Source organism: Mustela putorius, unplaced genomic scaffold, assembly GCF_011764305.1.
Source record: "Mustela putorius furo isolate JIRA1106 unplaced genomic scaffold, ASM1176430v1.1 tig00537350_pilon_pilon_pilon, whole genome shotgun sequence".
In the NCBI taxonomy this organism is placed as follows: domain Eukaryota; kingdom Metazoa; phylum Chordata; class Mammalia; order Carnivora; family Mustelidae; genus Mustela; species Mustela putorius.
The window spans coordinates 9,534,292-9,560,154 of NW_025422471.1; the positions used below are offsets into that span (position 1 = coordinate 9,534,292).

A 25,863-nucleotide genomic window follows, 5' to 3' on the forward strand; every position below is an offset into this window, starting at 1 on the left:
TGTGGTTTCTGGAATGAAAGATCAACAAGACTACTTTAAAGATTTTAAAAGAAGGAAGAATTGAAGGGATGGGGGAACAGAGAGGGGGAAGGGGAGGGTCAGCAAGGCCAAGCTAGTTTGGGAGGACAACAATTAATTTGATCTTAATTATAATGAGTTAATGATTATTAGAACAGAGAACTGAAATGTCCAATAGGAAGCTGTAGTTGTAGGATTGTTACCCTGGAGAAAGGCCAAGACTGAAGATTCTAAGACTCATCTAGAAGAATAGTTCTCCACTGGGAAAGATTTTGCTCCCAGGGGACATTTGGCAGTGCTTGGAGACATTTTTGGTGGTCACACTGAGGAGAATGTTACTTGGCATCTAGTGGGTGTACTCCAGATATGCTGCTAAACCATCTTGTATTGCATAGGATAGCTCCTCCCAACAAAGAATTATCCAGGCCAAATATCATGAGTGCCAAAGTTGAGACACCCTGATCTAGAGAGGGAGCATCAGTATATCCTTCAGAGAAATGACACCAGGCAAGGGAGAGTGTGTGAAACCATCATTCAAAGGCAAGGACTTCTTAACAATAACTGCATTTAAGAACTAGCATGGGAAACAGTTTGTTGGCTTATTCATTCACCAAATCTTTATTGAATAGCTGATATATGAGGTGCTAAATGTTGGGGATACAGTAGTGTCTTCATAGAGCTTATGTTCTAGTGGAGGGTGACAGATCATTAACAATTTAATAGGTAATTATTAGGTGACAAAGTAGATAACGGAGAGGAAGTGGGACCTGGCATGGGAAGAGCACAGAGGGATGCTTTGGATGGGGTGGTGAGTGAAGGTATCTGAGGAGGTGACATTTGGGCTAAAAAGTAGAAGGGGAGCCAGGGACAGCAAGATCTAGAATGATTCTGTTATGGATTCCAAAGGAGAAGGAGGCTTAAGAAAGTACCAAAAGCCACAAAGAGGTCAAACAGGAATGCCTATACATTTGTTAATTAATAGGACACCTGAGCCCTTTAAACCTGCAATCTTAGTAAATAAAATAAATAAATAAAATAATAATTTTAAACGTTCTAATCTTCATTCTTGAGAAAGGGGGAAAAAAGTGAGTTAGAGATTTGAGGAATTTTAGGCAGCCCCGGAGGGGACCCCAGTGGAGTTCTGTCGGAATATGTCAAGCACTTGCTCTTCTCGACAATTTTCTCCACAAAAATTAGACATCCCCACGCAACACTCAACACAGTGACGGAATGCAAATGCTAATATTAATCATACCTTTTCTTTCCTTTCTTCCCCAGGCTTCACAAGGCTTGCTGCTCAGGCAGTATCTATTGTAATCAGCAAGTTACCTACGGTGATTGCATGTTTGCCTCCCCCAATTAAATACTTCTTTTTTCTGTCTGAGAGAAAAATGTCAAAAAACTTTGTTGAATTGAAGAAAGCTAGCCTTCTTGTCTGGAACTTGATTGTAATTATATGTCGGATATTTGAGGATGGAAACACTGTGGAACTTTTAACAGGTGCCTCCCTTGACAGAGGGAGTAAAGAGAAACTTGGTTTAATCTGTGTGTGTTTGGAAAGCATCATGGGAAAGCAGACAAGTGGCCCTAATCGCATGACCCAGAAGGTCATACAGAGCATCGAGCAGGAAAAACCCAACTGGCTTGAGAGCCAATTGGTGAAAGCAAGGAAACTGAGCACCGAATGGTAAGGCGATGTTTTTCTCTCACTGAATTTCATCAGATAACATTCACAATAACAAAATCACCAATAAACAACAACAAAAGACTGGGAGATAGGCAACAGTGGTTGTTTTATTAACTTCATGGGAACTTTGACGAATACAGAAAAAGATAAATATCCCATTAAAAACAGGATTATCAGACATTCCTTGTTTTATTAAAATTTGAACCCCATTGACATGCTGGAACATTATACCTGTTTAGTCACCATCTTAAGGTTTCTGATAAAAAGGGTGGTAGTTAAACCCGAGAGAATTTGGTTTCATTCCTTTTCAGTGCACAAACAGGTATCTCGTGGATAGCCTGGAGCATTTTGTAAATGGATTGGCCATGGAGATTAAATTAAGAAGGAATTAATGGATATAAAAGGCTTTTTATTGCTTTCTGTGTACCTGATTGTCAAAAAGGTACACATTTTTCATCTGGTAATGTAAGAATCCCAGAGGGCAACTGGGGCATATCACACTCGAGCTATAAACACACCCAGCTGTTTCTGTATGAAAATGTCAGCCTCCTCATAGGTTTGTCACCAAGAACTAAGTGATTTGTGGTATTGCTAAGATTTTTAAGGGTCCCTGATGAATTTAAATATGTACATAGAGTACTCCTGTCTTAAAATTAGTCTTCACTTTTGAACTGCATGATATTGATAAAGAAATTATAGTTCATATGGCCTACAGATCACTAAGCCAGCCCTTTCTCAGACCACTCACACACACACACACACACACTGTCCCCCCATTCTTTTAAAATCTCCTCATGTCACTAGCAGATACTATTTTAACTCTCTGCCAGAAACGACTAAAAGTTGTTACTTTCCTTAGTATGTGGTAGTGACAAAGAGCTCAGGCTTTGTAATCGGATGGCCAAAAATGAATCCCTTGTGAGCAGGCCATCTTGGGCAAATTATGGAATCTCTCAAAACCTCATTTTCAGTGGTGGTACCAAGCTGGTGGGAGTGGTTTTGAAAAACTAAATAACATTCGTAAAGTTTTTAGCATCAAGCTTAGAACTAGTAAGCATTTATTATTTATAAACTCTTGTTAAAATACATTGCACTCACTGGTATTATGATAATGAATATTCGTTTCTGGTTTGTATTAATCAGTAAGACTTCATATTAATCCAAATGGAAAAATCTCAGTAATGGTGATTTTCCTGGTCCTGTCATAGGGACTTGTAGAAATTTACTTCTGAGGTGTCCTGTGGGTAGGAATAACAACAGCAGTCAGGCAAATGCTTAGTAATGCTAAAAACAGCCTTCTTAATCTTTACATTTGCATTCAATACCAACTGGCGGCTATTGAAACCAATGAATGAAAGATTAAGGCCAGATGTCATATCCTCAGCTTTGGTTACAAAAAGAGAGGGGGGGAAAAGAATAAAAATAGTGGATTTTAAAGTTAAATTTATGATACTTTTGATTTAGGGGTCCCTCTATCAATAAGATCAGTGTAAAGTCATGTCTCTGCTATATACCTGGGGCCACATACGGGACTCCATTAATAAAATTTTAATAAAATTAATAAAATTTTTCCTTTAAAGTTTATTTAAATTCTTTATAAACAGCACGAACACATCTGATACCTCCTATATAGGGATTTGTCTAGCTATATTTGACTGATTAGTTATCTGCTGCAACATGCATCCAAAATGAAGAATTGCTGATCTTTTAAAAATATTTTACATATTGATTAAAAAAAAATGTTTTACAGTCCTCAAAGTTCCTGAATGTGTACGAGTATGTAATTAGCACAATGCTATGTCTTTCTCAGTTTCTGGAAAATATGTAAGAGTTCAGATTTAAAGTTATTTCTTATATGTATCTGAAACGGTAGATTTGACTTATTAACTCACATTAGGTCATCTCTTCCAGGATTTAATGGGCACTGTAGGAATGTACTTCTTGATTCTGATTTCAGATTGATTATCTATTATATAAGTGAACTTCTCCCTCTGCATAGTTTTCCCGAATCAATGATCATTTTGTTTCCAGATCTATGCCATAAAGGAAAATGTATTTTAAACCCCGATGTCTGTGTATAGGTGAGGGGCTGCATTGGCTTTACCATAATTGTTTTAAGTTTGGGAATGTAACCATTTAAACTGAAATAGTTCTGTTAGGGTAATCAAAATTTTAATTCCCCCTGATGATTATCTTGGAACGACACAATATCCTTTAGGTAGATTTCTTTTCACTAGCATTCAGATTTAACTTTGATTTTATGGAAATTGTGAAAAGACCTGTAGTGAAAAGGTGGCAGGCAGCTGTTAAGCACTGCTTGTCTTGCTTACTGCCTGAAAGCATTACTATTCATTAAAATAACCTTCACTTTGTAGTAACACTCAAGCTGTAAACAGTCAACTTGGATTCTGGAGAACACACAGCCCCAAAAGTAAAGAAATGTCTGTCTTTGCAAAGTAATTTGTCGAGTTGAAGATTATTGTTTTTCATCATGGTGACCCTGACTTGGCTGGCTGGGTGCATATACAGATTAAGATTAATGCAGTTATTCCTTGGCTAAGGTCTGCCTCTTTCAGGGCACATTCTCCCTAATGACATGATTGATAGGCAGTCCCAAATCCAGAGAGGAACTCATTAATCATGGCATTGACTGAATCCAATCATTTGCTTCACCTGCACAGTGATGGACAGGAAAGGATACAATTCAGGGGCTGACACTGAGACACTCTTTCGTCAGAGGGCCTTAACTTTTTCAATGTCAGCCTGTACAAAACCTGACAAATTTTGCTTGCAACCTGTATGCAGCTTTAAAAAGATATTTACAAACTTCTTTTATTGCAACAGGGTCTCTTTTGTTTGTTTGAAGATTTACTGTAGCTAACGAATATGTCTAAGAGTAGGATTCACTTTATTTTTTGCAAGCTTTACACAGTTGTAAAGTTTTTTTTTTAAGAAAGATGTTTTGAAGCTACATGTGGAAGCAATATAAAAGTTAATGTCCAGCAGCTGGGTATCATTTGGTTCAGTCTTCAGGTCAGCAGCACTTACTCTTAGCAGAACTAATTTTATAATCATGGCAAAATCTCAGTAATGAACTACAGTATATAGCTGATTACACCACAGTAAATTTCATTTAGTCTGCGGAACAGTGGAAAACCATGCATTTTCTTAAGAATACTTAGATTGCAAAGCCTAACATAATCCTAACAGCAATGTAATAAGAAAAGTGGTATGGGATATAGATCATGTATGTTGAATATCATGATTTCTTTTGCACTGGTATGTCTGGAGTTTTTTTTTTTTTTTTTTTTAATTTATGTCATTCAACGTTACTATCTGAATAATGTTTTATTAATAACAAGAAATGTTTCACAAATACAAGTTGCATATTCCAGGATGGCCATGATAGACCCTTTTCCTGAAGAATAATCAGGGTAGTCGCTTTTGCTAGGTATCCTTACCAAGAAGAAAACAAGGTTGGGGGTGGTGTGAGGGGAGAGGCCATATATTTTTTTTTTTTTTTTAAAGATTTATTTATTTGACAGAGAGAAATCACAAGTAGACAGAGAGGCAGCCAGAGAGAGAGAGAGAGAGGGAAGCAGGCTCCCTGCTGAGCAGAGAGCCCGATGCGGGACTCGATCCCAGGATCCTGAGATCATGACCTGAGCCGAAGGCAGCGGCTCAATCCACTGAGCCACCCAGGCGCCCCGAGGCCATATATTTTTAAAGGCAACAAGTGTCAAAAGGCCAATTTAAAATATCCAGTGGTAAGCATGCTGCCAGTGAGCGCCCAGCCTTTATTTAGCATAATAGGCTTCCCCTTTTGACACTTTAATTAGTCTTTAATGTGTTCCAAAGACAGGTGTAAAAAGGAATCTACAAAAGACATAATACCAAAGCTCTTTCAGGCATCAAAGATACTTTTTATCCTCAAAGAAAAAATACAAATTATTTCTTACATGTTCTTAAAAAGAAATGTTTTGTTTTCATCCCATGATTATAGCAATTTCAACAATTGCAGTAATGGGAAAATGTTTTATAGATAGGAGTAAAAATGCAATAAAGAACTGTTTTAAAGAAACGATTCAATTTTTTAAAATGCTTTCAGGTGCTTAGTTCTGCAGCTCCGTTTCTATGCTCAGGGGCGGTTTGGGAAAGCTTACCTATTTGAGCGGTCTTTATGGTGCTTTGAATATGAGATTTACATCGACTCTCTGCGCTCAATCTCTTTGATTATTTTCCATCTTTACAATTCTTCACCACTGATACTTCTATGCTTTCTTTGTACTTAGTGCGTTTATGACAATAGAGAAAAGCACAGCCTTAGAAGAAGGAGAAAGTGCTCTTGAACCGACTGAGCAGAAAATAAACATGATGGTCCTGGATATCTGCCACAAACCAGGTGGCAGCGAGTACCTGCGGCAAATTTATCACATCATGCGGCTCAATGAGGTAGGGAAACGGCCTTTTTACCGAGCAATTAGGTGTGTACTGGCCTGAGGCAGCGTCTGCTGGCAGCTAAGGGTTAGTCAAGGAGGTGATAATACTTCTTAAAGTCAATACCAAACTCAATATTGCATTATTAATAGAATCTATTCAGCCCCGGCTGTTCTGCATTTGTATAGCAGAAGCCTCACCGAAACAATGTAGGTTTTATTTATATGGTTTAAACAATAACACGGCTCATAAACTCAGTTCAGTTCTGAATTGTATAGACTAGACCTGGAGTTTGGGAATTGTGTGTTTGTGACTGTTAAACTGATGTTAAGATCTGCTGTTTGTGAAATGATGAATTTCCCGGAGAGAGAGGTACTTCTCCTACAGACGTCATACTTGTCAGGTGAAGCTGTAGATTTCTTCCATAATGAGAAAACTTGAGAAGAATATTGAACCATATTAGGGCGCAGCTCGATTAACCCAAGAAAATGCATTAATGCATGGGCACTGGTTAGGGCCGATGTCATGCTTATATGCGTCTCTGCTGGGTTAAGCCTCTGACCTTGCATGTTTCTGGCCATTTGAGCAAAAATGTAAAGACCGGGTATCTCAGCTGTGGACTTGGAACAATACAAGTGTACTAACTTCATCAGGTTTTTAATTTGAGCATTTGTACCTGAATTAGAGCGTGACATCTAATGTGAATTAGAATCATGTTTTTTAGCTGCAAATGCACGAATGTAATTTTTCAGAATACTAAAAATTCTAAAGTGTGAGTAATGGGAAGCTACAGTGTTTTATCTCATTGGGGTAGGCCTTAAAAACGATAAATTTCCGAGGAGTGAATTAAATCCTACAACAGCATTTTACAACTCAGTTACATAAATGTTCTTTCGGCTACCGTTTACCTGAAAGTTACCTCAAGTAAATTTTGTTTCTTGGCTTTCCTAGAGCTAATCAACCAGTCAATAAACAGGTGATGTAATAGTGCATTCAATGATCGCCTGAGAGGGTGTGAGGGATTTGCTGTTAGGAGAAATGGCCCTGTCCCTGAGGCACTAGAGCGCAGTATATAATTGTTTAGCAAGTAACACAACCTATTCCTTTTTGCTAACGGTCCCTCATAATTCGTTTAGGGTTTCTATGTGGGGATCTCAGGAGCTCCTGGCCTTGGCGAAGAGAAAGACCACCGTTGTGAAATCATGGCTTTCGTTGGCTTGGCCACATGGCCACCCAGATGGGCTTAAGTAACCATGGTGATTACTGAGGAACAGATGTTGCAGGAGGATTACCCTCAGATTTTTAGGAACGTGGCGTTCCCGGAGTTCCGAGAACAGTCACGGCTGGGAGGGATTGCCAACCTGATAGACGAGTCCACTCCTTAAAAGCCCTTAACGTGAAAAAGATCAGTGATCACCAGTAAGCAAAATTAAGCCGGGATATTTCCTGGCTGGCAGCCGCCTGTTCTAGTCAGGAAATCGAAAGGCTGTGCTCCGGGCAGGGTTTGTGGACCCCCGAGGCCCTGAGCTCCGAGCGAGGATCTTTCCCTACCACCGAGGACCTTTGCGGTTGGCCGCACTGCTTATCACGTGGCACGTCGGGCTAAATGCTTGCTGACTGGGCGCGGGGAGAAGCCTGGCGGCGAGGTAGGAAGTGGCCTCCTGGGAGGTGAGGCTGGACCAAAGGAGTGAGCCCTTTGCCCCGGGACTGCCAGAGCCGGTAGCCCGCGACAAACTCAACGCCTGCACTAGGCGCCCAGCGTCGCCCTCGCCGCGGCGTTTCCACGGAAGCGCCGTTTCCACGGAAGCGCCGTGACGCTGGGGGCGCAGTGGCGCCGGGAGGCGTGGTCGCTTGCGGGGCCGCGCTGGGAGCCTTGGGCGTTTTCAGGGGACCTGCTGAATGTGCGTAAAACGGGAGCATAAATACGCGGGCATTTACAGGCGCAGGCCTGGGCGAGGGGCCGATTGAGTGTGCCACCGAGTCCTAGCGAATTACGCGAGGAAAGGGGTTGAAGAGTGTGGGTGTTTGAGATACGGGGGGGATGTCGGAGCATCGAAGTCCGGTGGGTAGTTGAAGAACCCGGCCACGGGCAAAGACGAGGGAGGCCGTGCTGAGAGATTCTGGTGGCCTCGCTGAGGGTGGTAGTTGAGGTCATGGGACCTCAGGAAATGGCGGGTAGGGAAATACGCATGTAACTGCACAGGGAGGGGGTTTAAGAAAGGATGTTCAAAGAAGAACGTATCTCTTCTAAAGAAATAAATCACCTTAGCAGTAAATCCGGTTAAAGCGACAGCACAAAAAATCGGGTTTTTGAGAAGGGGTGGTGACCAGAGTGACAAGATAGTGGAAAGGTCAGCGAAATTAAGAAGGGAGAAAACACCTTTGTGTTCGCAACTTGCAACATAGCACTTGATCTTTCTTGAATTGTGGAGCAACGACAACAAAAAAGCCAAATGTAGCGGTGTAAGGGGAACTCAGTTGAAACAGATTGTTATTAGCAAACAAAGCAGTTCTTGTTAGAATCTTTTACTCCTTTTTAAATTTTTACATTCAGAAACCATAATGGAGAGAAATTTTATTTTTGTATAAAAATCTAAATCTAGGGCACCTGGGTGGCTCAGTGGGTTAAAGCCTCTGCCTTCGGCTGAGGTCATGATCCCAGGGTCCTGGGATCGAGCCCCACATCGGACTCTCTGCTCAGCAGGGAGCCTGCTTTCCTTCCTCTCTCTCTGCCTGCCTCTCTGCCTACTTGTGATCTCTGTCTGTCAAATAAATAAATAAAAACTTAAAGAATCTAAATCTAGACTTAACCTTCTTTTCTGGTGGTTTTATTAATCTAATAATACTTAGGAGTCTTCTGTGTGTGGATGATGCTACACAATTCATCTAAGGAGATGTGGTCCACAATGAGCAAATTTAAGAAGTGATTATCATAGTTAAGTAGTGGTTGCTTTTGATGTTGAGGATTTTAGGATCTAAAATTTACCTTCCTGGATGAGTACAGTGGGCGTTCTCTGTTCAGGAAATTATATTACAGAGGTAGAGGAGAAAGCACAGTGCACCAAGATGGAAGACGAGGCTCCTCACTCAGATCCTACCACTCACCCCTGTGTAACCTCGGGCTCATCTGTGACCTTTCAGAGCCAACTGCAGAATGTGGTGTGGGCTAGAGTTACTCAAAAACTTTCACGTGCCTGCCAGTCTCCTGGGGTGGTGAGATTCTGTTTTCCTAACAAGTTCCCAGGCTGACTGGGCTGGTCTGGGCGCCAGACTTCAAGTAGCAAGGGTTTTCCAGATGACCTCTGAAGTTCTTTTCAGCTCTAATGTTCTCTCTCTGGTCCTACTCTTGAAGTAAAAGTTATATTTTGACATACTGGAGAATTATATTTCTTAAATGACTTACTAATACTAAGTATTTGATGGTTTACACAGGAACCTTAACATCATTTTAATGGTTGTCTTCCAGAAAGAGTCTAATAACAGATTAAGATCATTCACCTTTTTTACTTATGAATGGAAAAGGAAATATAAAGCAGTAGAATGACTTTTTTGCCCAGGCTGCCACTGGCAGTTGGGGGATTAGAATTACATACATTGAGCTTCATTTGAACCTTGATATTTTTTCAGTCCACAGCATGGAAATAGTTTAGAAGTTTGAATTATAATTAATTTACATAAAGGAAGATTGCAGTGAAATAGCAAAGTTCTTAGCACTCTGCTGAGCAGAGAGTAGGTAACAACTGTGCTTAGTGAATGAACAAGCAGTCTTGTACTGTGAGGAATCATGCATCTGAGTTAAGTTTTGGTAACCAGACATGTTAACGCGTGAACCCATAAGAAGACAATGCCTGTTTAAAAGATTCTGATATATCAAGCATACATTCATTATGTGAGAATTTTTTAAATGATTTTCCAATCTATCCTGTATATTAGGTGAACCTGTTTTTGATGGGTTTATTGCAATGCTGATTGGTATTCTGCTATGTTTCTTCTGAAAATGTATTTTGTCCTGAGGCAATAATATACTGTAATCGAGCAAATGTGCTGAAAGGGTAGATTTGGATATTGATCAGTGTATTTTTAAAGAGAATATATGCTTCCCACTATCACGACTTGTAATTTTTTTTTTCCCCTTGAAGGAATATTTAAAAGAACAGCTGTTTTCTATGAATGGTTCAGAGGAAAAGCCATTACCCATCAGACCTTTAAAGACGACCTTGAGGAGTGTGGAAGATCAGCCTTCTGCCTTTAACCCTTTCCAGGTGTACAAGGCATTTAGTGAAAACATGCTAGATCAGGTATGTGGAAAATAGTAAAGTTAACTTAAATGTGTGGGGTTGTTTTCACATAAATAAAAGAAAAAAGTGCTTTGTGTTTGAGTATTTATAAGCTTCCCCCCCCCCCCCCCGGGAAGCAAAGGGCCTTGTTTATTTATGTGGTCTGCATGAATTGACTTTGGAAAAGTTATTTTATCTTCTTTCTCGTTGTCAAACTGATTCATATGTTTGGTCTGTATAATTTAACTTTTGACCAGGTCAGTTCACCATGGGCAGAGGGAACATCTGTTTGGCTGTGTCTAGAAAAGGCCTGAAAAAGCAGGCATTTCGTAATGGTCTCCTCCCTTGCTGCTCGCCCCCATCCCCAATCCACCCACTCAACGCCTTGCAATTTTTATGAATTTATCTAACTTATCAGAGAAATAAGAGTTTACAACTAATTATAAATAAAGCCTCGAGCTCCTATTTTAAGTGGCATGAGATAGATTTCCCTTTTTATAATTCTAAACATATTCCTGCATTTCAAATTAATTTGCAAATGATCTTAAATTCTGGATATTTGGAATAAAGGTAATGTAATAAATACCACACGTTTTTAATGTCAGAATATGCAGTTGTTTAAGCTACCTACTTCAATCATTACATTAAAAAGGTCAAATTAAAGCCAAAGCATTTGAAATCTAAAGTTGTTTTTGCTTTGTTTATTCTCTTGGTGAATAAAAAAGGGAAAAGTCTCCTGACAGACTCTTCCAACCAACAGGGCAGAAGAGAAGGATTGCTTGACCTAGAGCTCCGAGGAAAATAAGAATTAAAACAATGGCCTAATTCGGGATGCAGATAATATTTTTGCCATGCCTGTTACAACCCTAGTCTACATTCATCAATACTGTAGTAGAATAAGACCTTCAATGCTGACAACCTGGGGCAGAATTCTCCTGCTCTATGACAGGATTGTGGTGCTCCATTAATCAGCAGGTGACAGGGCATAGTTCTTAGAGGATTTTAAACATTGGCCTGGACTCTTATTATCAAAACTGTTTAGTTTTAAGGAATGCAAGCATCTATAATACTTGAAAACCAAATATATTGTGTAAGTTTGAATATGTTGGCTGCTTCTCTATGTTGTGCATTAGAGTGCTCCAAACCATAAATAATCATTGTAGCTGTTAAATTAGCCTCACTGTGTTTAAATAAATGGCATGTTTTATTCTGTTGTGAATTATGAGATTATCTTTCACAGCAATTTTTCTCCTTACTCTGTTGTGAAATTACCTACTAAATGAGAAAAGAGAATGTTATTTACATTTACAGGTTGTTCTAATTTCCCCTTTAAATTATTTTCTTAACCAAAAATAGCATTATTTTCACACTCTAATTAAGTGGTGTCTTGTACTTTGAGTCATAGCACTTCTAAGTCTTTTTTCATCAAATTTCTGGGTGCTAAAGAATAAAAACTATCACTCGATAGATGAAAAAGTTGCCAGTTATTTCACTTTTCTTCTCAAAGAGTCACCCTCTCAGGGAAACTTGTTGGGCAAATGCCATTAGCACTTGGGAAGAATAACGACTCAAGAAATTGATTTATATTTTTATAAATAATGACTACATCCCCAAATGGATTTATAAATTAATTGCTGTCTTATTGGAATAAAAACCTTCTTCTGTGGACATGATTGATGTTATCTGTCTAAGTCCTTGTTCTGGACCCCCCTCCTTCTTAGTTAGTCTATCACAGCTGGAGCTTTAATTTACTGATCATATTAACTCTGATTAATAACTAACAATAGCGTGTTCTCATTTATCAACAGTCAGCCATCACAAAATGGAACTGGAATTGGTCAAACTTGCTGCCAAATTATCTGGGACTGGATAAGATGACCTTCAGTGTACTGCTCAAAAACAGGTAATGAGATTTGTGATTTTGGGGATCTGGTTGGGGGAAAAGGGTATATATACATATATATATCCTTTATATATTAGTTACATAAAGAGAGACTGTATGAAAGTATACCCTGTATATTTTGTAAATGCTGTTTTTCCATAGTATTTACAAAAGGCAGTACAAAATTTTTTGAGATGAAATTAGTCCATTTTAGTCCAAATTTTAAATATGTTTGACTTCGTGTTTATAATAGTTTTGCATTGTGCACACCAAAAGTTATCAACTTGAATGTCCTTGTACTATTTTGTATTTGTTGATAATAATTTAATGAATGCATACAAAATGCCAAGCCAAATCAAGCAGTCTAATCAGGGAAACATATCCTAAAATCATCATGATTGAATTTTTTGCTTTGAAGCCAGTTATTTTGGTACTTTGTTGCTATAGTTTGTTACATGTTATTTTATACACACACCCATACACACATGCATGCATGTACACACATACATACACACAGCCCAGGACAATCTAATAAAATGGTACCGTGATTTTTGTATGAAATTATAAATTTCAATTTAATTGCATTAAAAATGCAATTTATTTTGTATGAAAGTATAAATATTTCCTTTATATTTTGGATCTATTAACAAGGATTTTAAAATACTTCAAAGTCTTGACTGAAAACCATAAGGTGTAATCTTTAAAAATTGGATTTCTCTATCTGGTATGACATTTTCATCTAAGATAAATATGTGTGCAACTTTTTTATTCAAGTATCATTTGTTTGCTTATAGTTCAGTATGAGAAGTATTCTCTATATAATCTTTATGATGTAGACTGTATTTCTATATCTTTTCAATACAAATATTAAATACCATTTTTTCCTGAAAGACCATAATGACTGTGACAAAATAGAATCGTCAAGTCATCCTTGACAAATCTGGGAACATATGAGAAAATACAAAGGGGGGAGATACCTGGTATTTCCCATAATTTCCCAGATAGAGGTTTAAAAAAGGCAGCTTTATTGTCAGTAAAACCTGTCATTTAAGTGTATGGTCACTTGGTGTTCCTAATATTTCACTCCTGAATGAAGCTTTCCTACTCATCATGGACAAAGCCAAACAATGGAGCTTTCCCATCAAGGATAGCCTTCTCCCAGCAAGCTTAGCACCTAGCAGGCAGTAGTTGAGAAAAGTCCCCCAGACCTGCTCCTATCCTCTCCAAAAGTTGCCTGGGAGACATCAGGTGGGAGTGGTAGAGGAGAGACCAGGTCTTCTGTTGAGTCTGTGGTTACATAATGTTTATACAATGTTACATGTCTATCTGGCAACAAACTAGGAATGAGGAATCAGTTTTCTCCTGCTATTTGTAAAATTTCAAGAGTTGATGTAGGTTAACTGTATTCTGTATTACTAAATTTTTTCAGCTTTGAATTGGTGTTTCTAATCCACCAAATTGTACTTTGGGGACAACACATCCCTCAAACCTTTCTGCATTTGCTATGTATAATAATCACTTTGAGATGAATTTCTTACAAAATTCCATGTTATTTTTGTATAAAACTTTAGTAGGCATTGTCCTAACTGAAATGTATCTAAAGTCTCTTTCCCCGAGAGAGAGCACATGCAAGAGTCAGCTGGGAGAAAAGGACTCCCACAGACAGAAGTATCAGTTAAAAACACTTTTCTTGGAAAAGGGTCATGCATATTTAATAGTAACAGCTAGGCTATCACCTTAATAAGAACCTTGGAACCTTAAAGAATGGTATGAAAAGTATTCCACTTCAAGCTGCTATATACTATGAGCTGTAGTGAATGAACATAATCTGCCTTAGAAGGATGTAGGACACCTGAGAGTTTTAATTATTTTTTAGGACTTTCCCATTTATTTTAATAATGTAATTTATGTGACTTAATTAATTGAACAGGTAAGGAAATCATTTCCGTTATTTTTTTCTAAGAGACTCTTTTGTTTGAACTTACTTGAAAATGCTGATTTTTTTTTTGTTTTTAAGTAGTGAATTGGGTTTCTGACACCATGGCTATCTAAAACCATACATTTGAGAGTGAGACAACAGAACACCGAGCTTTAGAATGAGTTATGGTTTTTACCCTACATTCACAAGTGATTTTTTTTTTTTTTTTTAGATTTTATTTATTTATCTGACAGAGATAACAAGCAGGCAGAGAGGCAGGCAGAGAGAGAGAGGAGGAAGCGGACTCCCCACCAAGCAGAGAGCCCAATGTGGGGCTTGATCCTAGAACCCTGGGATCATGACCTAAGCCGAAGGCAGAGGCTTTCACTCACTGAGCCACCCAGGTGCCCCACAAGTGATATTTCTTATGAACTATTGTGATTTCGGGAGGTAGGCAGAGCCAAAAGAAAACCTACAGCAGTTCTGCTGAATATGCTCAGTTCTTTTTCTCAGACCTGGAAATTAAACTTGTTCTTTTTTTTTTCTTTAATTGGTAGGATGTTTATACTAATCTATCCCTGCACTGTGGTTCAAGCATGTATATGGGGCTTCAAATGTTGTCTGAGGACATAGTGTTATAAACAATACTGAACTCAAATACACATATGAAAAAAGTTGAGGAGAAGGGAGTCCTTTCTATTTACCGTCTAAGTCTTTTATGCCTGTCTTCAAATTTTACAGCATAAGCAGACCATCTGTGGACTTACCCTCTAGAGACTTCAAGCGTAGAAATCGTCTAGACTTACTCTCTAGAGAACAAGCCTAGAGTGTTCCAGAACACTCCTGGAATAGGATGGAGATGGGAAAGCAGGATTGCTGAGTTCTCAGTCCCTATTATAAGCTTACCTTAGGAAAGTTACCTAAAACTATTTGAGTTTGAATTTCCTCATCATTAAAATGAACTTGGAATGCCTGGGTGGGTCAGTGGGTTGGGCCTCTGCCTTTGGCTCAGGTCATGATCTCAGGGTCTTGGGATCGAGCCCCGAGTTGGGCTCTCTGCTCAGCAGGTAGCCTGCTTCTCCCTCTGCCTGCCAGTCCCCCTACTTATGCTTTCTCCCTCTCTCTCAAATAAATAAAATCTTAAAATTAAATAAAGTGAAGTAATGATAATTATGTATCTCCTTCATGGAGACTGTTGACATAATCAAGAATGTTAAAGGACATGGCAGTGTTTTTGAAAGTTGAAAATAAAACATATAATTTAAAAGTATGCCCATAGCACATAGCAGTCATGTCATTGCTCAGGTAAGGAGACAATAAATGTCATTAAGAATTATCAGGGAGCTAGTATGGTAAGTGAAGCAGTCAGGTTATACCTGATGTTACACTTGAGTTTAGTTTCTAGGCTTAAGCCAATAGTGAGACTCAGAACAAGTGTCAGGTCAGAGATCAGGCAGCAGAGGCATGACTGAGAAAATGGGCAGAAGGGAAGGGGCATCTAATAAGCATGTGAGCCACTCGGGAGATACACAAGAGATGACCATGTGAAGGACCATGCAGACATGTGGTACCAACATTATCTGTATCTGAGACAATCCCGCTGTTCGTCCCACAAGCTGGTTCTAGGTGGATTCCAAAGGCAGAACAAATCATTTATTTGTTTATTTATTTATTTGTTTTTTTGAGAGACGGTGAGAGAGCAAGCATGACAGCACAAGTGGGAGGGGCAGAGAGAGAATGAGAGAGAATATCAAGCAGACTCTATGCCAAGTGTGGAGCCCATTGTACGGCTGGATTCTCTGATCCTGAGATCTTGACTTGAGCTAAAACCTAGAGTCTGCTGCTTAACCAGCTGTGCCATCCAGGCATCCCCCAGGACAAATTTTTTTTTTTTTTAAGATTTTATTTATTTATTTGACAGACAGAGATCACAAGAACCCTGAGAGGCAGGCAGAGAGAGAGGAGAAAACAGGCTTCTTTCAGAGCAGAGAGCCCAATGCAGGGCTCGATCCCAGGACCCCAGGATCATGACCTGAGCCGAAGGCAGAGGCTTTAACCCACTGAGCCACCCAGGCACCTCTCTACTGTGTTTTCTTAATTGATTTATCACTGGCTGAGATCTTTCTGTTTGGTTGTTGTCTCCTAGTCATGCCTCCCAGGGTAGAATATGTACTCCAGGAGAACAACACCTTCCCTGTCTTACTTAAACCATGTCTTCAGTACCTAGAACAGCCATTGGACACACAATAACTTTTAAGTAATATTTGCTGAATTAACAGACAAATGAGAAATAAGAGTACAGAGAAGAAGTCAGCCCCTGACAGACAAGCACAAAGTTGGCATTCTCTAAATGCGAGGTTGGATCAAGAGTCTAATGTAGATAGGAAAAGTCTACTGTGGAAAATCTCAAGAAAGTCATCTGTGTGCATGTTCATTCTCTACATTTTCCAATTTAAATGAAAATCTAGTTAAAGCTCTGTATGTTTAAAATGCCTGTTTTTATTATTATGTGACGTTTAGCTCAGATTAAAAGCATGGAACACTGGTCTTTATTTATTTATTTTTAAAGATTTTATTTATTTATTTGACAGAGATGACAAGCAGGCAGAGGCAGGCAGAGAGAGAGGAGGAAGCAGGCTCCCTGCTGAGCAGAGAGCCCGATGCGGGGCTTGATCCCAGGACCCTGAGATCATGACCTGAGCTGAAGGCAGTGGCTTAACCCACTGAGCCACCCAGGCGCCCCTGGTCTTTATTTTTAATTAACTGATGCAGTTCAAGTCATTACCTGTTGAGCAACAAAGTCAGTTCTTTACTCCTTGATTCAGAAATTTTTTGACATTTGAGTGATAGGGTTTGTATTTATTAAATGATACTAAAAATACATGTTGAAAAATTTAAGATAGAGTTAGCTGAGAAAAGTAACCAAGCCTTTGTAAATTTGTGATTTTCAAGGCATTTGGAAAAAAATATAGTAGCTGAGACTTCAGAGAGATCCTGAATATATATTAATGATAGATGTTTTTCAATTTAGAAAGTTTGCCATTGTGGGGAAAAAAGGCTCCTTCGAGGTTCAGAAAATCAACATATATATCAGTTCTACGTCTTTACCTTTAATGCTATGTAAGAGCAAGTACAGTGATTGTACATTGATCTTTTGAATCAGTTTCTTACTATTAGTTTCTTGCTTGCTTTCTCACTCACTTTAAAATAAATCCACACTAGTGAATGAGACGGAGATTGCATTTGCAGGAGAGTTCACCAGAAGGGACACCGTATAGTCCCTCATTCATGGCGAATCTCCAGATTGCCATTTTGATATTGTTTTCTTTGTCACTGGAACAAATTTATGTTGCTTTACCTTATTTATTCCAGACTAATTCCCAAGAATTGTGGTGTTGAAAATAATCTGTGAATACAGAGGAATGCTCTGCTATTTTAACCATCTAAATATACTGCATATGAGTTTGGCTTCGAGTTGAGCAAACACAATTAAATACGATGGCAGGAACAGCAGAAGGGGTGGTGGTGGCAGATTTCTGGCTATCACTTTGGGGTCTTTCCAGGTGGACAATAACTGTACATCTGAGAGGAAACAGAGATTAGAAACTCTGTTTGAAAAGAGCTGTTGATTTGTGGAGTTGATTGTTTGCTTTTAATAATAATAATAATTATTAAAGGACCTTTAAGCTGTATCAGATGATAATGTGAGTGCCCTGGGGTGTGTGGAGAGTAGAAAATATTGTCTGTGGCCTCTCACTGCACACACTGCGCTCAGCAGCGTCTGTCCTCGGGCAGCCCTGCCATTAACACAAGGTTTATGGTTGCTCACAGCAGTAAATTCTGGATGCAGCAGCCGGCTGCCTGATTATGGAGAGGTGGGTTTAAGAAAAAAGGGAAGCTGATTTTAGAAATACACACCTCCAAGCCATTACGTATATTATATAAGCCATGGCATTAAAATCTGGGTATTTGTCATGCTCTGGCTCCCTAAAAATCCCTTTTCTTCCCACCTCGCCCCAGAGGCAAGGCCTCAGAGACTCAGTGACTCTCCACCCCTCATTGGCATGTTCTCAAGCAGGAGCAGGCTTCCCTCTCATCCTTAACTCCCAAAGCAGCATGTCTAAAGTGTATTTAGGATATAAGAATTTAACACGGTGATCAAGATTTCCGGGAGCCCGGGCTGTGGTAAGTGAATGGAACAATCCAATACCTGTGTATCATTTTATATTTGGTAACTTCTACATGTTGTCCTTTACGGTGCGTAAAGTACATTCTCACAGATCTTCTCTGATCCTCCCAAGAACTGGGTAATAAGACACAGGTGCCTGTGAGGTTGCAAAACATTAAAAGACACTAAGGGCAGAGATGATAAGTGGCATCTGGAACTTAGAATGAAGTCTTCTGACTCCGTATGTGGTGCTTTACCTCCGACACCATATTGCTGGTTAAGATTTTTTTTTTCCAGTTTCATTGAAATAACCCTGGACACATAATATCGTGTAAGTTTCAGCTGTGTAATGTGTTGATTTGATAACATGTACATACTGTAAAAAATGAACACCACCATAGCGGTAACCAATACCTCCATCATGGCACATCGTCACCATAGCCTTTTTGTTGGAGGAGCATTTCAGATCTACTCTCCTAGCCACTTGCAAGTATATAATATGGTAGTAACTATAATCCCCACTCCATATGTTAGATCTTCACCTTTTACCTGGAAATTTGTATCCTTTGGTCAATTTTGTTAATTAGCTGTGGGTTCAGTGTAAAACTACTGATGATAACAAAGAGGGTAAACGTGGAGAGCATTTGCCACCTGGCTAGCATGATTTAAGTGAATTGAATACACATATTTAACTATAGATCCTGAAAATAACCTTATTAATGAGGGACCCTATAACCCTAGTTTTCCTAGTAAGGGCACTCAGGAACCTAGGCACAGAGTGCTAATTCTGGTTCCCGTCCTTGCTCTTCACCAGTTCTCTCCAAAGTAGACAGACAGGATAGTCACAAAGAGTGAAGGCCAGGTTGGAGACTGTGGCTAGAGGCTGAGAAAGATATTATACATCACAAATATAAAAGACATTCACAAGGAAGCTTGGGGGCTCATTTAAGTCTCTTCCTAATTTGCATAAAAGTTAAGTACAGTCTGTTCCCTTGGAAGATGATATGGCTCAGAGGATCTTGAGGTGGAGAGTAACAATGCTTACCATTCCTTCAGAATGAGTGTGTCAGTTCAAATCCTCCAAGCAGATCCCAGATAGGATGAGAGGTCCAAGAAGTTTTTTGGGAGAGCTGCGCATGAAGGATAAAGTGGAGGGGGGAAGGGGAGGCAAGTGAACCTTCAGACCAAGTTGCTGATCTGATAGCTGCAAAAGGAGAGGGGGGGAAGGAGGATTGGGTAGAAAGAGTCATGGGTGGCAGGGTAGTTCTAAGAACGTTTTGACAAGGCAAGTGAGAGCTCCACGAGCTAAGGTCACATACTTGAAGAGTCTCCTGTCCTGCAAGAATGGGCTGGACCTTGTACCTTCATTGTTCTCAGACACTGGCAAAAGTCTGCTTGGGAGATGTATGACCTGAACACATGGTAAATGCAGGGGAATGACAGCTTAGGGACGTTTGTCCCCATGCTAACTGTAGCAGGAGATGTGGGTGGCACCTGTTTCCATGGCTACAAGAATGGGGATGCAAACAGTGGTTCTCTGGTATGTGAGATGATATGAGCATGTGTTGTGTAAGTTAATAGGAATGTGATTTAAATAAAGTTCTCCATTACTTTAATGAAGTAGAGAACAGACTACCTAAACAGGTTAAATGCTATTGACAGAAACGCAGAATTGGCAACATTTTGATGAAAGGAAGGTATAATAATTTTCTCAAAAGCAGCCATGGGAGAATTTTTCACTTGTCAAGTTGAACCAAAATTCACTTTGTAATGAATTTTCGCCTACCTAATTATGCATTCACATACTGGCACTTTGGAGTTCTTACAATATATCAGAAGCTATTAAAAACTTTCTTGTATGGAGTGCATTCCTTTTTCAATCACTGTTCTTTAAGTCGTTCCCCTATCAAATTCTGTTCAGACCCCAAAGCCTCTGTGATGTTTTTCTACAAAAGGTCTTAGCATAGGTTCAGCCAGGAGTTTGGCTAAAGATGAAAATACCATCAACTACTTTTTAGGCTTATTTGTCACCATACAATATTTCTGTTTATGTTACTGTATCAGCATAAAGACAGGAAATGATCTCAATGAAAAGATTTTCATTAAGACATAATTATGGAAGAAATTTAAATGTTTACTAAATATAACGAAATACAACAAATCTTAACAACTAATGTTCACTTTATATATTAACATTTATGATATTATTTCAGTAGTTTTGTGGTCTGTTGTATATGAAACTAGCTAGGATACCTATATTATATTGGATATGGGATACCTTATATTGTAAATAAAATTCTCACCTTTATGTACCCTGAGGATGCAGCTCTAAATTTCATCCCCCCCCCCAAAATAGGAGATCTGGTAAAAAAAAAAAATAAATGTTTTTTAATCAAGATATTTTTGTATCCAGAATATCTATATTGATAAACTTTGAAATTTATTTTGTGATAAGCTATAAGCAATACATGCTCATGTATTATTTCAAATGGTAGAAGAAGGTAGGAAATAGAAAAGCTCTCCTCACAGAAATCCCATTCACTTATAACCATTTGAACCATTTCTTTTTATTTCTGTCAGTTGACAAATCTAAGGAATATACTCCACTGCTAATTTTTTAAAAAATTAACAACTTAATATTACTGATTCCTTCAACTAAAAATACAGAATTTAAGTTATACTACCTACTCCTATCCCCTCCTCTTCAAGCTCTGCCCTTCCATTGGTCACTTTTTTGTCATAGGTTATAACCTCTATTTTTTAATTGATTTGTTGTGTGTGTGTGTGTGTGTGTGTGTGTGTGTGTGTTTATTTTTGACATAGAATAAGATTCACTTCTGGTGTATAGTTTTGAGTTCAAACATGCATAAAATTGTTTAACAATCATCACTATCAAAATGACTCCAAAAGATTCCCTTGTAGTCAGTTCCTCCCCTGTCTCAATCCCTGGCAACTACTGATCTGTTCTCTGTCCTTAAAGGTTTCTTCTTTCAGGAACGTCCTAGTAATAGAATGATATATTATGTCACTTTTTCAATCTGGCTTCTTTTATTCGGCATGATACATTTGAAATTCTTCGATATTGTTTGTTCTTACCATAGAATAGTAGTCCACTGTAAGAACGTTCTATTGTTGGTTGATCCATTCATCTGTTAAAGGACATTGGGTTGTTTGCAGTATTTGGTGATTGTAAGCAAAGCTTCTGTAACCATTTGTGTGTAGGTTTTGCACAAACCTGGGTTTTTATTTCACTTGGATAATACCTAGAGATGGGAATGCTGGGTTGTGTAATATATTTATGTTCAACTTTATAAAGAAGTTGTGTCTTCCTGTGTTTTGTACTGCCTAGGAGAAATTTGAGGCTAGATGGATTCTTTCTCCCCCTTTTTTTCCCTGGATACTTTTTTTTTTTTTTAAAGTCATCATCTTCTTCACCATTCCTGCCACCCCTGTCATTCTGAAATGAGTTGTCTATGTGTGAGTCTTTGATTTCTCTTCATATTGAGTATGCCTCTTCACTATTGTGATTTTCTTGAGATTTTTCCCCCCTGTTTTTGATTATTTCCTCTGCCCCCATCCCCAATTACATCTATATCCCTTTCTGGCATTCCTCCTAAGACAGGTATTCTGATTTATTCTTTCCTCGGATATTGCTACAGTCTTCATGGCCTTGGTCCTTTTGTTCTCACACTCTCTCTATCCTTTCTGCCTTTTTTTCTGCAGCAAACTCAATCACTTCTCTGGCTTTAAGGGATTATCCTACATCTCAAAATCAGATGCATTCAAGCCTGGGCAAATAATATAAAATTTGTGAAGGCAAGGTATAATACAATGCGGGGAGAGGTGAGAGTATCCCTCAGGGAAAACATCCAAATTTTATTTATTTATTTATCTATCTATCTATGTATTTATTTATTTTAAAGATTCTATTTATTTATTAGAAAGAGATCACAAGTAGGCAAAGAGGCAGGCAGAGAGAGCGAGGAGGAAGCAGGCTCCCTGCCAAACAGAGATCCCGATGCGGGACTCGATCCCAGGACCCTATGATCATGACCTGAGCCGAAGGCAGAGGCTTAACTCACTGAGCCACCCAGGTGCCCCCCAAATTTTATTTTAATAAAATCTTCTGTTAGGGGCACCTGGGTGGTTCAGTTGGTTAAGCAACTGCCTTCAGCTCAGGTCATGATCCTGGAGTCTCGGAATCGAGTCCCACACCGGGCTCCCTACTCTGCAGGGAATTGGCTTCTCCCTCTGACCCTCCCCCTTCTCATGCTCTCTCTCTCTCTCATTCTCTCTCTCTCTCTCACTCTCAAATAAAGAAATAAAAAAAATCTTAAAAAAGAAAAATGTTCTGTTAGCTGAAGGCAAGTCCTCAGAGTGGATTAGGCCCACCAACGTGAATCTCTAAATCTATGCCTTGGCAGCCTCTGTAGCTCCAGTTGTAATTGTTCAATGAGGCTCCGGGTCACACACACTTAGATTGTCACTGTAATAATATTTTAATGTAATAACTCTCACCTCAACTAGAAGGCCGAACATCATAGTGACCTTCATCTGAAAACTGCCTCCTCTTGAGAGTCGTGTGATTTCTACTTGTGGCACTGACATTTTTCGAGCCTCAGCCTAGAAATCTTGAATCACTTTGCAAAGTTTCCATCTCCCTTCATCTGTGTTGTTGGACAGCAGAAGCACCCCGCCCCCGGCCTGCCTGTTTCTTACACCGTTATTTTCTGTCCCTGAGCGCTATCCCTCTCGAAGCCAGTGCCCCATCTGCTGAGGGCTAGATGGCCTGCTTTCTCTCACCTTAACTTCCAGTCCATTGATCTCAGCTCAATTAGTGTGTTTTTCTCCTTAACATTTTCCATCATTATCAAAACCACTTGAGAATAGCATTATCATTTCAGGACACAGAAAGAGTGTCTATAATTTAATGCCACCACCTCTGTTTAGCTCTTTTCTCCTGGTTCCCTATATGTGTACACAACAAACACCTCCTTTCACACCTCACTGTGAAGAGGGAGTCTGTGTTCACCATCATGGGTTCTACATTTTCACCAGACTATTTTTTGTCATTCATCAATGCAAAGATGTGATTTTTGTTTTGAATAACTTAGAGTGTTATGCCAAATGATTACAGCTCAATTCAGCTAGCCCTTCCGGATTCTCTGGGTTGGTTTTGTTTTTCCATGTTACACTGTCACATGGGTGCAGATTACTCCCTGCTGCTGCTAGGATAGAGGTGGTAAATAAAAGGACAGGGGCAAACTTGTGTATAATTTACCAAATATTCAAAGAGATAAAAGTAAAATGAAATATACGGAAATATTTTCTGTTTTGAAACTTAATGGTGGCTCCCCATTGCCTACTGCACCAAACCCAAATTCCTTAGCCCCAGTTTCAGACCCTCCTTCATTGGGTGTTTCATTCACAGATGCCTTTTTTTATAATCCCACCATCCCTTTGCCCATTCTGAAGTATGGCAATTTGTGGTTCGAGTCTTTCTGTCCGAGTCTCCTTTCTCTTGCCTGCATGATGGAAATCATATCAGCATGTTTCTTAATGAATGTGCAGATCAAAGAAGTTAACCTCAGCAAGTTTTGGGCACAAAGCTTGGAGCATAGAATACGCTCTATAAGTATGCGTTAAAACTGTTTTTGAGCTATTGTTTGGCTCTCTCCTTTGCACAGGCCAGAGTAAGGTAGAACAAAAACTTGTGGCCAGGGATAAAATATTAAGGCACAATCTAAGTGTCCAGATAACTGTAAAAAGAGGGAAGGGAGGACTGAGGAGAAAAAGCAGAAATGAGAAAAGTTAGGTCTAGAACATTCTTTACCAAGTGTTGGCTGTATGATGCATGGTCTGGGCTCAAGGTAGAAGGTAAACTCAGGAAGCTGAAGCCTGGTTATTCATGAATCTGAGGCAGGACAGGTGTGACCAGAAAGGGCCAATATTTAACGGTCAGTCAACCCATGAGTGTCTACCTGTTCCTGTTTTCAGCTATAGATTTGAGTTACTAAGAAAGCAGGATATAAACATGGGTTCTGAGTTGAGTGTACCAGCATCCATGATGAAACTTGATCTGAACACTGGTTCTCAGGGACAGGGGCTCCTCCTCATTGCCTGACCAGGACTGAAGTTCACCCCAGATCATAAAGGACAACCCAGACTTTCGTTACTTCGCTATTCAGAGAATACATTTGGCAGCAAAGAAAGTAAGGTATTCTATAACCTGCAAAATACACTGTGTTGATTATAAGAACACTTCCATCCCATTATTCAGTCCAGCAAGACTTCGAGTAAATAGATGGGTTTGTGACTGTTTGTTCATCCATCCATCAAATATTCTAGGCGTAGCAGATAAAGAAATGAGCCAGACACAGCCCCTGCTGTCAAGGAACTCAGAATCTAGTGGAGAAGACAGAGTAAAAAAAATCAGTGGCTGGAGCTATACTAAAGGTTCACGCAAGTTACCATTGAAATACAGTGGAAGATCGCAGAGCTAACTTAAATGCTGGAGCATTCGGCAAATTCACCCAGGACATGGTCCTACTTAAGCTGTGTGTTGACCGTTGAACCTGAGTCAGCCAGGTAGCCAAGTGAGAGGCAGTCTAGTGAGAGGGTTTGAGGTAGATAGTACCACAACAGAGATATTTCAGCTAGGGTAATGGTCTCTCTACTACATTTTTTCAGTTTTAAATAAATTCTGTTCACAACATGTAGGCACAATGAATGGTAGGCTGCTGAGGACAAAGTCAGATGCTGAATTGAGTGAGGAATGGTACGGGGAGAAAGGGGCACCTGTCCTATTTCAGTTTATCACTGAAGAATATTAAGAGTTGTAGATTCTTTCTTTTGAATCCTTGGCCTCGCCTAACCCTGAAGGTTTTCAGGCATGTGTAAGCAATTGCAGGGCCGTATAATTCATAGATCAAATGGCCTTGTAGTCTGTCAGTAAAATTCTATTTGCCTTCTATTTATATGGCTTGGATGGGACATACCTTCATGAGGGCACTCTTGGTACATGATTGATGGCTCTTCAGACAAGCTGTGCGAGTTTAATACTGGCCTTGGTCAAGTATGAGAAGTGCACCTGATTTGTCTTGCTCTTAATCTCTCGGTGTACTTGCAGCTTGTCCTGGGGCTGTGCACGGTTCTTCAGTGCTTCGGCTTTTCCAAGGATGGTAGAATTGCCTGATAGTGATGGGAATGCCCAAGAGAGGTAGTGATGCTTCCAACTAAGTGTGTTCAGGTTTGTTGCTGCAAACTGGCTGGTCTGAGATGGCCTCAGTGTTCCTGGAGCAGAAATAAAGTGCAGTTATTTCCCAATTACTTGTTCAGTTTTTCTCACTTAGCAAATAATCTAACAGAGATTTTAGAACTGGAATTGGATTTTAGCACAAGTAAGTGCATGTCAGCTGTGGATGTTTGCTCAGAACGACTCTGCGAATGTGGACGGTATGTGTGATGTTAATGCAT

General features: G+C 39.4%; 1 protein-coding gene across 4 annotated transcripts in view; it reads left to right on the plus strand.

Annotated features, from left to right (window-relative positions):
- Positions 1-25,863, plus strand: part of KIAA0825 (KIAA0825 ortholog) — a 410,770-nt gene that overhangs the window by 191,683 nt on the left and 193,224 nt on the right. For all 4 annotated transcript variants that reach the window (XM_004769904.3, XM_045074529.1, XM_013044496.2 and 1 more), the window contains 4 exons: positions 1,297-1,705; positions 5,998-6,157; positions 10,282-10,440; positions 12,228-12,322. In XM_004769904.3, coding sequence (XP_004769961.1) covers positions 1,297-1,705; positions 5,998-6,157; positions 10,282-10,440; positions 12,228-12,322 — 823 coding nt within the window. The remainder of the gene's footprint in view (positions 1-1,296; positions 1,706-5,997; positions 6,158-10,281; positions 10,441-12,227; positions 12,323-25,863) is intronic.